This window comes from Leptopilina heterotoma, unplaced genomic scaffold (genome assembly GCF_015476425.1).
Source record: "Leptopilina heterotoma isolate Lh14 unplaced genomic scaffold, ASM1547642v1 Lhet_14, whole genome shotgun sequence".
In the NCBI taxonomy this organism is placed as follows: domain Eukaryota; kingdom Metazoa; phylum Arthropoda; class Insecta; order Hymenoptera; family Figitidae; genus Leptopilina; species Leptopilina heterotoma.
The window spans coordinates 1,699,225-1,714,989 of record NW_025110859.1 but is presented as its reverse complement, the minus strand read 5'-3'; the positions used below and the strand labels follow the sequence as shown (position 1 = coordinate 1,714,989).

The 15,765-nt window shown below is 22.6% G+C and overlaps 2 protein-coding genes across 13 annotated transcripts in view; one reads left to right on the top strand and one right to left on the bottom strand.

The window, feature by feature from the left end:
* The window catches only part of LOC122497882 (sushi, von Willebrand factor type A, EGF and pentraxin domain-containing protein 1), a 71,967-nt gene that overhangs the window by 37,117 nt on the left and 19,085 nt on the right, over positions 1–15,765 (bottom strand). The gene's annotated exons all lie outside the window — the stretch shown is intronic.
* LOC122497883 lies at positions 105–11,580 on the top strand. Of its 12 annotated transcripts, none has more exons than XM_043605261.1 (5): positions 105–198; positions 641–762; positions 1,090–1,355; positions 5,257–5,518; positions 11,151–11,580. In XM_043605261.1, the coding sequence occupies exons 4-5, from the start codon at positions 5,434–5,436 to the stop codon at positions 11,468–11,470; spliced, it is 405 nt and encodes a 134-aa protein (XP_043461196.1). In that variant the 5' UTR covers positions 105–198; positions 641–762; positions 1,090–1,355; positions 5,257–5,433; the 3' UTR covers positions 11,471–11,580. The 12 variants fall into 12 exon arrangements, with proteins under 12 accessions (XP_043461196.1, XP_043461201.1, XP_043461194.1 ...); XM_043605266.1 differs by having other exon boundaries at positions 105–204; positions 665–762; XM_043605259.1 differs by having other exon boundaries at positions 109–204.

The following is a 15,765-nucleotide window of genomic DNA, read 5'->3' as shown; positions in this document are numbered from 1 at the left end:
ATTCCTGGATTCTACGAGACGAAAATTGACGAAGGTAATCGAACTCTAACTTCGGGTATTATCGACAATTTTCGTTTTGTTGTTTCCACATTCCACGAAGTTGTTTCTTATCCTCAGAAAAAGTCGGTTAAAAAAGCGCGGAAAACGAAAAAGATCTTCTTTGTTCTTTCTTGCGTTTCTTGCTAATATGAAGAAATTGTGCGCGTAAATTATTTTATATTATTTAAATTAGTTTTTCTGATAAAAACAAGGTCGTTGTCAATTCTTGAATTGAATTTTAGTTGTGCACTGTAAAAAAAATTTTCTGTAGATTTACAGTTTTGTTTAGAATTTTATAGAAACTTGTAAAATAACTTCTTTAAAAGTAGTGAATTTAAAATCCCTTCTGTAAAATTAATACTTTTAATGTGTCAATTTTACAATTTTCTGTAAATTTACTACTCTGAAGTAGGTAATATTTTTGTCTTTTTATTACAGTACATTCAGAGTAGTAAATTTACAGAAAATTGTAAAATTGACACATTAAAAGTATTAATTTTACAGAAGGGATTTTAAATTCACTACTTTTAAAGAAGTTATTTTACAAGTTTCTATAAAATTCTAAACAAAACTGTAAATCTACAGAAAATTTTTTTTACAGTGTGGGATAAAAATGTTAATATAGAGCGAAGAAGAATCAGAACAATTATAAATAGTGAAATCCTAACCTCAAAAAGTTTGTCGTCAAATCGGCAAAGAAAGCAAAATATTTTAATTCAAAAGGTAAAAAGGTGAAGGTAGTAAAAAAAGAACAAAATAATGTTTTAATCAATAAAAAATAGATTAATTACGGAAAATAAATTCAATCAATAGATATTTATTGGATTTATTCTAAAAATACGTTTTTGTGAGTTTCAATTGCACTTATGCGGAAGTTGATGAATCGTCCCACTTATTTTTCTAATTTACATTTTACACGAGAGACTTGAACTAAACTTGTATATATGAAAAGGTGCGTGTGTGCAAAAGTTGATTGTTTGAGTTTAAAATGTAATATCGTGGCCAGCCATTTGTGGTAAAGTCAATTTTTTTTTCTTTTTTCACTTAAAGGAAAGTCAAACCAAGTTGCAGAGGAGGATGATGGAAATCGAGGCACGCGCCTCTCGTTGCAATCTAAGTATTACGCTCACGACGTGAAGAAAAGAGGGATTTATTTACAACTACATTGTTACTGTACAAGATATACTGCACCAGACGAGGAGATATATCCGAGATAAAATATCACATTAAACTCAGGAAGATGTTTTCCTTATACATGAAAATTTCTCTCTTTCGTGCCAGTAAAATTGAGGTGCAATTTACGGTCTGATATTGCGGTAAAATTATTTATTGAATCAGTAAAGGTTACATTGTTCAATATAGGAGAACATTCTTTGTTTTAAAAAAATAATTCATTAAGGAAGGTAATTAATTGAAAATACAGTTTTAGTTAATTAAAAATACACTGTTCTTTCAATTAAATTCAATTAAAAATACTGTTTCATTTAATTCAATTTAATTAAATACATTCAAAATAGATAAAATATGAAATTAAAAATTAATAATTAATAAATAATGAAATTAAAACATAAAGATTAAAAATTATGCAACTTTCGGGGAATGGAAAATATTTTACCGAAATTCAATTATTTTCAAAAATTTTAATACAATTCTTGGCAAAATTTCAATTATTTTCAAAAATTTTCCTCAATTCAATCATTTTCAATATCTACTACTTTTTTAATGAAATTTTCCAAAAGAATTCAATTAGTTAAAAAAATTTTAATAAAATTCATAGGAATTCAACTATTTACAAAGTTTTTTTATAAATTTCTTCGCAATAATTCAATTATTTTCATAAATAATAAAATTTTTACAAGATTCAATTATTCTTGTAAATAATAAAATTCTTTTTATGAATTCAATTATTTTCATAAATAACAAAATACTCATTGCAGAATTTCAATTATTTTTAATACAATTTTAATCGAATTCCTCGAAAAATGTTATTATTTTTAACCAATTCTATTAAAATTCGTCAAAAGAATTCAATTATTTAAAAATTTATTGATAAAATTCTTAATGAGAATTTAATTTTAAGAAACATTCAATTATTCAATAAATTATTTAATTTTGTACTAAAATAATTGAATTCTTGTAGAGTTTTCTATTAAAAATTGATTTAAAAATTAATTTTAATTAAAATTTTAGATTTTATTGAATATTAAAAGCATTATAGCGTGATTTTTTAGAAATAATTTAGTTTTTATTTTCTAATAATATATATTTAATTGAAGAATTTCAGAATACTTGAAATTTTGTAAAATTGAATTCTGTGGAAGAAAGGCATAACAGCATAACTGACATTTTTATCAAATTTGAGATAACATCAGATTTGTATATATTTAATATTGCTCTTCAAAGTTTAATAGCTGAAAAATCATTAAAATGGTTATTAATGTAGAAAATAATGGAAAACATAATCGCATAATTGCGTTTTTGACAAAAGGAGACCAGCATAATAACATAACTGCATTCAGCTTAAAAAACAATTGACATAATTAAAAATGAAAATAACCTTTATGAATAAAAACAATAAGAATTTTGCAATAAAATGTTTTTAGTAAAATACATTTTTCGTACTTTAGATTAAATATATTTATTTTAATAAAACTGGAACAAATTTTTTATAGCATAAATTGTGCATTTAATTATGTACTTATTTTTAAGGGTATTTCTATTCTAAAAAATTTTGGAAAGTATTTAAAAAAATAAATTGAAAAATTCTTCAAGTTGAACAGTAAAGTAAATTTTTTTCTCGTTTCAATAAATTAAAAACATTTTATAAAAAAATAAATTTTATAACTGAATAAACTCTTATAATTTTTTCTAACGAATTAATAGTTTAATTTGTCTTTGTATGAAAAATTTTTTTAATTATGACAAATCAAACCAAAATAAATTGTGACATTAAAAGTGTCTGAAGTTGGACTCATATACAATCTGAACTTGCATAACCGCATAAGTGCAATAAAACTCATGATTCCGATGAAAAATTATCAAAATTTATATCAAATCGTGTGTTTTATTAAATTTTATAAAAGAATTTTGAAAATATATTAAATAATAATACTAAATGCAAAAGACCGAACAAATCTGTTGATTTTCTGAATTGACAGAAGTGAGAGAACATTAAAATTAATTTATCTCAAAATCATGACAAATGCAGTTATGCTGTTATGCCTTTCTTCCACAGAATTATAAACAAATGAATTTGAAAATTGTCAAAATTAATTGAATTTTTTCAAAAATTATTAAAAATTACTGTATTTATGAAAGAATTTTAGTTAAAAACAATAAAAAATTGAATTTTGAAGAAGTTACAAATGATTGCAGAAATTCAATTTTCAATTACATTCAAAGGTAATAAAATTCTTATCACAAAATTCAATTATGTTCAAAATTGAAAAAGAATCTCGTGAAAATCCCAATTATCTTTAAATAAATAGTAAAATTCTTTTTCAAAATTCAATTATTTTCAAAATTTTTAATAAAATTGTTATCAAAATTTCAATTATTTTCAAAAATTTTTCTCATTTCAATAATTATTAATATCTCTACTATTTTAATAAATCTACTCAAAAGAAATCAATTATTTAAAAAAATTTTTAATAAAATTGTACTCAAACATTGAATTAATTTCATAAATAATAAAAAATTCCACAGGAATTTAATTATTTAAAAATTTGTTAATAAAATTCGATTCTTTATAAGAATTAAATTTTAAGAAACAATTAATTATTCATCAAATAATATATTTTTGTATTGAAATAATTGAACTCTCGTAGAATTTTCTAATAAAAATTGATTTAAAAATGAATGTCAATTAGAATTTTCGATTATAATTGAATATTAAAAGCATTATAGTGTGATTTTTTTTAGAAATAATTTAGTTTTTATTTTCTAATAGAGGTGTGCAAAAAGCTCGAAGCTCGAGCGGGTATTTTCGAGCTTTTCATTTTTCGAGCCGAGCCTAGCCTATTCAGTTCGAGCTCGGGCCGAGCTTTATAAAAAGCTCGAATAATTTCGGGTCTTCGAATTTTTCGGGTACTCAAAACTTTCGGGTACTCGATTTGATTCGAGCCCTTGAGAAAATCCAAAATTTTCTACATTAATTTTTAATTAAATTTTTTTTTTTAAATAATTTTTTTTTAATTTAAAAGCTCGAATTAAATCGAGTACTCGAAAATTTCGGGTACCCGATACATCGAGCTCGGCTCGCCTCGGCTCGGCTCGGCTATTCGAGCTTTTTGCACACCTCTATTTTCTAATATATATATTTAATTGAAGAATTTACGAATAATTGAAATTTCGTAAAATTGAATATTGTACAAATTAATAGATTTGAAAATTGTCAAAGAACTTTTTCGAAAATTATTAAAAATAATGGATTTATAAAAGAATTTTAGTTAAAACAATAAAAAAAATTGAATTTTGGAGAAGTTACAAATTATTGCAGAAATTCAATTATTTTCAAAAGTAATAAAATTCTTCTCAAAAATTCAATTCTGTTCAAAAATTTTTAAATTCTTCTGAGGGATTCAATTTATTATTTTTACAAATAATAAAACTTATCGCAGAATTTCAATTATTTTTAATACAAATTTTAATCAAATTTCTCGAAAAATGTAATTATTCTCGAAAATTTAATTAAAATTTATCGAAAGAATTGAATTATTTAAAAATTTCTTGATAAAATTTTTTATGAGAATTGAAATTTAAGAAACGTTCAATTATTCAATGAATTATTTACTTTTAAATTGTATTTAGTTATAAAAAAATTTAATTTATAGTTTTAAGTAAAATGTTCTTTTATTTGACTCGGACTGGTTATATTTTTGTCAGTAATTAATCCGTAATTTTTTATTTTTGGTCCGTAAAATCCGTATTTTTAAATAACTTCACTGGTTCGTGCCCTGTTATTTAAATATGTAAAATAAATGATAATTAATGGTAATTTTCTAATGTCATTTTTCTAAATGTCGAATATTTGTTTCGACAATATAAATTGGGATCAAGCGTTTCAATATTCCATTTATTTTATACCATTGATTTATATTTATTATTTGTTTTTTTTTTGTATTTATATTTGATGAACGTTTTTTTAAATGTAATGGAAAGTTACAAACTTTAAATCGAAAGAGCTCTTGACAGTAAAATAGTGATTTTCTTTTGCAGGACCGACTCGTGTAGATCGAATAGATGAAGAAGCTTTCTTTAGACGAAGACTCGACGCTCGCTTTGCATTTAACAGAGAGAATTACGACTTTGCTTCTAGAATGTGAATCGCGAATAGAGATGCGATCTCGACGATTATCTTAAACGAGGACGCGAGACTTAAGCTTCGCTTTCTGGATGGTCTTCCGGTCTTGCAGTCAAGGACGAACGAAGGTAGATTACCTTGGATATCATTTAAGGGGTGTGGTCGTCTTTTTTTCGAGTAAGTACCACAATATTTGCTCTTTTCTTTCTTATTAAGGCAAATAAAATCGAACCTTTGAAACGAATCTCTCAATTCGAAGACTTCAAAAAAGTCGATTTGCTAGAAAAAAAATCATAAAGAATGCAAATTTTCCAAAATTATGTTGATATTCTTTTAATCGATTATCGGAATTACGGAATATCAACAAAATTCAATAACGGAAGAAAAAATCAACTATATATTTCCGAAATTATATTTTTCTGCCTTCCGTCTTTTCGAACAGAAAGAATATTGAAAGAAAAAATTAAAACTAAATGTAAATTTCCCAATTTACTGAAATTTTCAACTAAAAGAGAAATTAGTTTTTTTTAAATATCGTTTGATTCAATTAACTTTTTTTCATTTTTCACTTTCTTCAATTTCGTGAATTTTTCAAATTTTTTCCAAGAAAAATTACTTTGTTACAATACTGAATATAAATAAATTATTAAATTTAGAAATAAATATATAGAAAAATTTAATATTCAGAAGAAGAAAAGTTTAGGAATATAAAATTTCCACAAGACATTAATTAGAATTCTTTAAAGTGAAAGTAAAGTTTCAGTTCACATGGTACATTGTAAATATAGAGGATGAAAAAGTACATTTTGTTATTCACGTGAATCTGCTAATTAATGGACACACACCAGGTAAACAAAAGTTATCAAATAAGTACAATGTTTACTGTTGATGAACTTTCAGCTCGGATCATAATTAACATTAAAGTCTCACGATGAATTCTCTCTCTTTTTCTCTCTCGTATACATACAAACACACCTCGTGTCGTGGCTTTATTTATTTTTTTATTAATTAAACGATCAAAAAACTTTCTTCAGCCACTTTCTTAGCGCAACATTTACATTTTCTTGATGCTCGATAAGAAAAGAATTTCTTCTCCCTGATGAATTGTCATGACGTGATAAATTCCATTCTTTTATCTTTTGTCCGTTATAACAAATCTTTTCTTTGACATTTTTAAAACTCATCCACATCTTTTGACAGATTGTTTTTTCTGATTTTTTAATTAGTTTTTTCGTTCTGGTTAAATTGTTTGTTCATTTTTAAAAGTGTTCTTAGTATTTAATTTTAATAAATTACTTTTTTTAAATCATTATAATTAAATATTTCAAATATTTACATATTTAATTTAAATATATTTATATTAGAGATACTTTAAATATTTAATTATAATGATCCATATATTTTGAACTTTTCAACTGAACGAAATATTTTTTATTACAATTATTTTTATGAATTACTGATTGCAATCAAAATAAAAAAACTTTAATTTTACTTTTAGAAACTTTGATGAATTTTTTTTATAGGGACGCAAAATTATTGGGATAACAATTTAATTAAGAAGAAATAAATAAATTCCGTTCATTTGATCGTTCGGAACTTTAGGATAATTAATTTTTCACCCAGAAAAAAGGCATATTTGATTCAGTGACAAATAAACCTTTTATTTGTTTCAAATAAATATTTGGCTCTATTAAAATTATTATTTGGTTCTATTAAAAATATTATTTAGTTATATTAAAAATATTATTTGGTTCAATCAAACATTTTATTTGCGTCGAAAGAAACTTTTATTTAAAACAAATAAATAATTAATAAACTCCGAGACAAATATACTTTTATTTCTTAACTTATTTAATAAATTTTCTTTTTAAATATATTCAATTTTAAAACTAATAAATAAGATAATAAATTTTATCCAAAAAATTTGATAGGAATAATAGAATTCCTTCGAAGAATTTTATTATTCAGGAAAATAATTGAATTCTCGTGTAGAATTTTGTTAAAATTTATGAAGATTCGAATTAAATTCTTTTTGAAGAATTTATTTTAATTTTTTTTTTTTAATAATGGAGTTTATTTAATAATTTTAATCAAAAATTTTTTAAATTCTTGAATTTTATGAACAATTTCTTTCAAGTTTTTAAAATAATCGTGTTTGTTAATAATTGAAATTGAACATTTAATTATTGAATTTTAAATTATTTAATTATTGAATTTTGAACAATTTTATAACGAATTAAAAAAAAGTTGAATTCTTTCGTCAAATTTCTAGAAAAATATTTAATTTTTTGCAAAGAATTTTACTATTTATAAATGTAATTGAATTTTTTCACAGAATTTATAAAAATTTTAGAAAATAATTGAATTATTTCGAAAAATATTCTTAAAAAAAAACACAATGAATTCTTTCATGAAATGTTATTAAAATTGTATAAAAAGTAATTGAATTTTTGCAAAGAATTTTACTATTTATAAATAAAATTGAATGTTTTGCAGGATTTATAAAAATTTTAGAAAATAATTAAATTCTTTTGAAATTAATTTTTTGAAAATAATTGAATTTTTGCAAAGATTTTACTATTTAAAGAATAATTGAATTGTTTCGAAGGATTATTAAAATTTTAGAAAATAATTGTATTCGTTCGTAAAATGTTATTAAAATTTTGTTTCAAAATAATTGAATTTTTACAAAATATTTTACTATTTTTAAAAATAATTAAATTCTTACGAAGAATGTCATTATTTATGAAAATAATTTAATTCTTACGAAGAATTTTATTAAAAACTTTGAAATTAATAAACAAGAATAATTAATTAGTAACTTAGTTAATAATTGAATTTTTTTAATGTTTGAATTTGAACGTATTAAAAAATTCATATTTGAAAATAAATTGTGTAATTTGCATAATAATAATAATAAATCGAATACTACGTTCCGCGCGTAACATTTGCTGCTTAATAATAATTTAATAAAATAATAATTTAGATTAAACTTTTTCCTGGGTGTAGATAATAATAATACTTTATTATAATAGATGTAAATGTTTTTTGGATTGTTTAAATTTATAATATTTTATTTTACAAGTATAAAAAATGAGATTTTCATGAATGCAGGCTTGAATATTAATAATGACTAAAGTAATAAATTGTTACAGTAGAAAATGACAACTTGTACGCTGGGAGAATAATGACGAGTTATTGAAAGGTGCGATTACATGCATAAAAGTGGGTCTCATTATGCTTTCAAGTGACACATGTAATGAGTAATAAGCGTGTAGTAAATTTACTTAGTGTCCTGATTTGTAACCTAAAAAATAGGGGGACAAATCGATCCCGTTTTCTTGTTGCAACACGTGGAAAAAAAAGCAAAAAGCAGGAGACTTTTGCTCTTTTGCGGACATTTTGTCCTAGCAAAGATATTCACTATATATATAAAGTATACATCTTGTATATACCGGTACTCTTGATTCGAGACACCGTCTTTTCTTGAAGCACCGTTATTTCGACTTTGACGTTTTGTAGCCGAGTGACCCAGACTCGTATATGTCCGCGGGACGAAGAACGAATGCCAAAGTCTCAAAGGGTTACGCGCGCAAACAAGTCGGCGACCAGTTTTTACACATTCGTCTTTTCAAACGTGCTTTGAAATTCCAATAACGGGTAATTCAGTGATAAACACAATCTTTACAATAGAAATTATTTGTCTGAAATGAGAATAAGTCGAAATCTTTTTTTGTTTTCCTTTGAATTTATTTGAAACGTGCTTAGAAATTCTAATAGCGGGTAATTCAGTGATAAATACAATCTTCGAGCAATAGAAATTATTTGTCAAAAATGAGAATAAGAAGAGATTTTTCTTTTCTTTTCTTTTCAATTTATTTGAATTTTACTTCTTGGAGTAATTTTAGGCTTTTTTAATTCATTGACGAAATTTCTTTTCAATTGTCTGTTTCCTTTCTTCTCAATTTATTTGAATTTTGCTTCTTGGAGTAGTTTTAGGCTTTTTTAATTCATTGACGAAATTTCTTTTCAATTGTTTGCTCCTTTCTTCTCAATTTATTTGAATTTTGCTTCTTGGAATAGTTTTAGGCATTTTCAATTCATTGACGAAATTTCTGTTCCATTATATTTGTTGCTTTCGTTTCTTTTCAATTTAATTAAATTTAATTTCTTGGAATAATTTTAGGTTTTTTCAATTCATTGATAGTATTTCACTTTCTGTTGTTTTCGACTCTTTTCCACTTTTTGTTGGTTTTAGTTCCTTTCAATGAATTTAAATTTCATTAATTTTTTCCCAAATATTCCAATGATTTTGTTAATCGTTATTAATTCAATTTTTCTTAAAAATATAAAAAATAAAATTCTTCATAAGGATTCAATTATTTTCATAAATAATATAATTTTTTGCAAAAATTCAATTATTTTCATAAATAATAAAATTCTTCCGAAGAATTCAATTACTTTTAAAATTAATACAACTCTTCACAGGAATTAAATTATTTTCAATACAATTTTCATAAAATTTTTCGAAAGGATTTAATTATTTTTAAAAATTATATTACAATATTTTTTCTAGAGAATTCAATTATTCTCAAAAGTTTTGATAAGATGCTTTATAAAAATTTAATTATTTTTGTAAATAATACATTTCTTTAGAAGAATTTAATTAATATCAGTCCTTTTTTTTTAAAATTTCTTGAAAGAAATCAATTAGTTAAAAAAATTGTAATAAAATTCTGTGAAGAATTCAATTATTTCCAAAAAATTTTAATAAAATTCATGAATCAAATGTTTAATTACAATTATTAAAAATCACGTTAATTTTAAAATAACTTGAAAAAAATTATTTATAGAATTTAATTACTTTCCAAATTTTCATCTAAAATTATTAATCACTGACTTATTAATCACTGACAAAATTTCTTAGATTTAAAGTAATTTTTTTTAATTAAAAACTTTTCTCTGTTAAATACAATTTTTTCTCTTCAGCACAATTATTAAAATTATATTATTATTACAATATAATTTAAAAAACGGTTTTAACAAAAAGGACATATTTATTATTTACTATTTATATTTATAATTTTTTTACTTTCATTATTATTTTTATTATTATAGCTTTATCAATCGATGTTACTTGAATTTATTGAAAATATTTTTCGAAATTATAAAAAGAGATATTTTTTGTTTTAATAATATTTTATTTATAATAATAAATAATACAATAATATATTTTTTCTTTGTATTTTTTAAAAATTTGTTTAAAAACAATAAAGATGATTGAAAATTCAAAAGAAGTGAAAAGATAGTTAGGGGAAAATTATCCTCATAGCTGATTTATGATCCAAGAAATAGTAACAAAACGAGAATCACAATAGATATCGAATTTCTCTTAATTAATTTTCTCCTGAACAGTTGGAGAAAAAAGAGTATTATCAGTTTCACGTGGAAAAAAATGAAATCAAAAGTGCTAAAGCGCAAAAGTCTCTTTTGCGATTAAATGATAGAAGAATAAAAATGGTCTATTTCGAAGTTTTAAACACCGCGGTGCTAAATGCATTTAAGAAACATTCACTACTTTCGCCAGTTTTATGCAACAATAATCTCCACGAAGGAAAATTGAGTGTATATATACTTTAAAGTACATATCCAGTGACCTGCGATTCACGATTCCACCTTGATTGTATTATTTTCTATATACAATACACGTGAAACATTCTATTTACTAGTTCATATACAATAACTGTACATTTAATACTGTAAATATACTCTGAATACATATTTACAATTTTTTTTCTTCTTCCTTCAGGTGTATGCAGATGTATTTTTGTTAGGTTTTTGTATTCGTGTGCGGAGAAGCGATTGTCCAGGAAGGTAGAAAGTAGGTGTGGCTGTTATATATCGTATGATCGAGGTCGATACACTGTCGAGGATACTCGATATCGTCGGATATACTATAAAGCAGGAGGAGGAGGAGGTGGAGGTGGAGGGCGTTCTGCCAAGTTGATTTTATGCCTTATATATCCCAGGATTTATAATACGAACGATGAGGAACAAATAGGAAATTATTGCGAGGCAGGAATTCATCTAATAGGATCACTTTGGAAAATACGTCTGAGAAATCTATAGGATGGATGTTTATATATTTATAGAGTTGCCACGCAACCTGGAGAACTGAAAGACCTGGAAATGTCAGGGAATTTTATAAACCTTGAAAAAACATGGAAAAGTCAGGGAATTTTTATCGAAATCAGAATTCAATTTTAAGAAACATTTAATTATTCAACAAATTATTCATTTTTGAATTCAAATAATTAAATTCTCGTAGAATTTTCTAAGAAAAATTTATTTAAAAATTTATTTCAGTTTAAATTTTAGATTATGTTCAAAATTTAAAAAAAATTCTCTTCATAATTTCAATTATCTTTATAAATAATAAAAATACTCCCCGAAATTCAATTATTTCCAAAAATTTTAATAAAATTCTATCAATTCTTGGCAAAATTTCAATTATTTTCAATAATTTTCCAAAAGAATTCAATTAGAAAAAAAATTTTTGATAATATTCTACACAAACATTTAATTACTTTCATAAATAATAAAAATTTTCCAGAAATTCAATTATTTACAAATTTTTTATAAATTGCTTCGCAATTATTTAATTATTTTGGCAGAATTTCAATTATTTTTAATACAATTTCCAACTAAACTTCATCTCTGAATCAATTAATTTAAATAATTTTCCAAAAGTTCTTCTAGAATTCAATTATTTAAATACATAAACTCAATTTTTTGTAATAATTGTGACTCTCCATGTTTTTTTCATTCTTAAGTTATTAAAGAATAAAATTTTCAAAAAATTATAATAAAGAAATTCTTACAATTAATTTTTTTTAAATATTTTAAAATAATTTTTGAACGATAATAGTTTTTCAATTTTGAAAAATTTTCAAACAATTACAATTTGGTAAAATCTTTTAAAAGTAAAATTGAATTTTTAAAAAATATAAATAAAAATGATCAAATTTTTGAAGAATTTTAATTATAAACAGAACCATGACTTCTCAAAAATTTTAATAAGTCCAAAAAGTAAATTTTGAATTTTAAAAAATTATTACAAAATAATTTTAATAATTAGTTTTTAAAAATATTTTATTAATGTAATTTTTTTAAAATAATTTATTGTATTTCTTTAAAGAATTTTTGTGTAATGTTAAAAACACTAATGATTTTTTTGATGGATTTTAATTAAAAATGTTTAACATTATTGTTTTCTCCAAAATGTTAAAAATAATTCCAAAATGTTATTATTTTTGGAAATATGTAATTGAAAATATTGAAAATATTGAATTTTAAAAAATTCGAAGCTAATTTTCATTTTTAAATTTATCTTTAAAGATTTTTCATTAAAATTTTTGATTTCCAAAAATTGTAATAAAATACTTGAAATGAATAAATTATTTTCAATTAAATTATACAATATTTTAATAGAGCTGTGCAAAATTCGAACCGAACCGAGTTTTGTTCGGTTTTGGAGCGCCGAAATGTCGAATGTCGAATTTTAGAATTCGACATTTTAGCGTACTAAAACCGAACACAACTCGGTTCGGTTCGAATTTTGTAGTAACTCGAATGTCAAATTTTCGACATTCGAACTAGGCGAAAAAATTCGAACAGTTCGGTTCGAATTATTTTGCACAGCTCTAAATTTTAACTATTCAAAAACAATTTTTGAAAGATTTGTTTATAGTTATTTTTCGCATTATAAAAATCAAAATAAGTTGCATGTTTCTACTAAAAATTGTGGTATTTTGTTGCAATGTTTGAAAGAAAAGTCGAAAAAGTCTCAGTTTTCTTAATTTCCCTGACAAAAATTTTTTTTCATGATATTTACCTGACTTAACTGACAAAAATTTTGTTTTAATGTGTCATGGAAATTTTATCATTTATCACCTGGAAAAAATGGAAAAAGCACGGAATTTTATAAGGAGAAATTTGTATAAACCCTGAATATTCAATTATTCAATAAATTATTTATTTTTCCACCTGTTTAAATAATTGAATTCTCGTAGAATTTTTTAAATAAAAATTGATTTAAAAATGAATTTCATTGCGGGCATACCAATGTAGAAATAAATAAATATTAAAAGCATTATGACGTGAATTTTTAGAAATAATAATTGAATTTTGAAAAGGTTTCAAATTAAAATCCTGGAAAACCTGGAAAAGTCAGGGAATTTCAAATGAGCAAAAACGTGGCAACTCTGATTTATTTTATAATTTTATATAAATAAAAATATATTTTATTCATACACAGGAATATATTGAATCGACTAGAAAATTTCGATTAGGCCGATTGGGTTCATTTTGAGATTCAATATAGAAAAATCCGGTATTTTTTAAACCGAAAAGCTGAAAATTGATATATCGAGAAAATGAGATTTTTTCCGCCGGAAATCGATACTGGAAAGTTTGTTTTCGATTTCTAATATGAAATTGAAGAATGGAAAACTTTCGTTTAATTTATAGTGAAATGAATATGATGAAACTTTCATATAATTAGATTACAGTTCTTATAAATAATTGTCAATAATTATAATCATGTCTCTAAAGTTTTAAACAATCAAGTGAACGAAATTTATTTATTTCTTCTTCAAATTCAAGGTTTTTATTGCAATAATATTGAGTCTAGTATTAAAATAATTAATTATAGTAATTCTGAATGTTAAATTTGTTTTTTTTTTTATTTTTATAATAATAGTCAGTAATTTTCACAAATATTTATGGCAACATATATCGTTCATTTGAACGTTCAGAATTTATGGATTATTTATGTTTCTATCAACAGTTTTGAACGTTCAAATGATTAGAAATATTATTTATTATTACAAATATTTTTATAAATTATTGATTGCTGTGAAAATAAAAAATTTACATTAATCCCTTGCTACAAGTCAAAAAAAAAAAAAAAATAGACAATTCAGGGAAAAGTCAGGAAATTTTACCGAAAGTATTGCAAAAATAACAAAATTCTAGAATTACTACAAAAATTCTTGTTTTTTTCGGTGTTTAAAAATATTTTTAAAAAACAAAAAATTTGATTTCTCCTTGAATTTTTTTTTCATCTTAAAAACTTTTGAATCGAAATTACATAATTTTAAAACGCCTTAAATTTACATTTTTGTAACCTAGTTAAATTTATTTTCATTAATTTAATTCTAAAATAATTTTATTAAAGTTAAATAATTTTAACTATACCTATTAATTAAATTAATTAATTAAATTTTAGTCAAATGTACTGAAAAAATAACAAAATTCTAGAATTACTATCCAAAAATTCTTGTTTTTTTCTGTATTTAAAAATATTTTTAAAAAACAAAAAAATGTAATTTCTCCTTGAATTTTTTTTTCATCTTAAAAACTTTTGAATAGCTATTAATTTTAAAACGCCTTAAATTTTTATTTTTGTGAATAATTAAATTTATTTTCAATAATTTAATTATAAAATAATTTCCTCAAAGTTAATTAATTTTAACTAACTATTAATTGAATTAATTAATTCAATTTTAGTCAATTTTAATTCAATTTAATTTAAAGATATACTTGAATTTAAAAAGAAATTTATTTAAAAATTATCAAATTAATTGAAATTTGGAGAAATTTTATTAAAAATAATTCAATTTGTTAAAGATAAACTTGATTTAAAAATTTTATAATCAATTTTTTTTAATAGTAGCACAAAATTATTCTAATAAAAATTTAATTTTAAGGAGAAATAAATAAATTTCGTTATCTTTTGAATTTTCAGAAATTTAGAAACAGCAATATTGAAATATTTTTCGGTATTAAAATTATCATTTAAAAAATGATTTATAATTTTCCTAGTCACAATGGAATTAGTTGCAAAAAATATTTAAAATTTTCACAATACATAATAATAATTTAAATATTCGACATCTCGAAACAAAGTAATTTTAATTTAATTTTAACTTTCTCGTATATAGTTTTAAATTAGTGGTTTCAATAAAATTATTATTATTCATCATTGAGACGAAATCATAATGAATCATAGAATTAGAGGAAATAAAAATTGCGTTATAGAAATTCTATTAATTCTATTAAAAATGAAAAATTTGATGAACTTGAGAATTTAGTGTAGAAATGTTTTGATTAACTGATGATTCTATTATATATTATTATACTGTAATTATGTGTCAATCGAGATTTCCGTTTATACTCTTTTTAAAAACTGGTTTCAATGAATATAATTTTATTTCAAGAAATGATGATCTAAAAAAAATGGTCATTTTAAATATGTCAGTTTCATCATAGTCATATGGTCATATAGAAAAAATTTCTTTCGGTAAATAATCATTTCAAGGGAATTATTTTTCTATATACCTGAACATAATGACTCATTATCT

Excerpts from the sequence above, each read along its gene's own strand:
- LOC122497883 (XM_043605261.1), top strand. The coding sequence starts at position 5,434 with ATGGTCTTCCGGTCTTGCAGTCAAGGACGAACGAAGGTAGATTACCTT. Across the intron at positions 5,519-11,150 it reads TGTGGTCGTCTTTTTTTCGA|GTGTATGCAGATGTATTTTT; the intron begins GTAAGTACCACA and ends TTCTTCCTTCAG.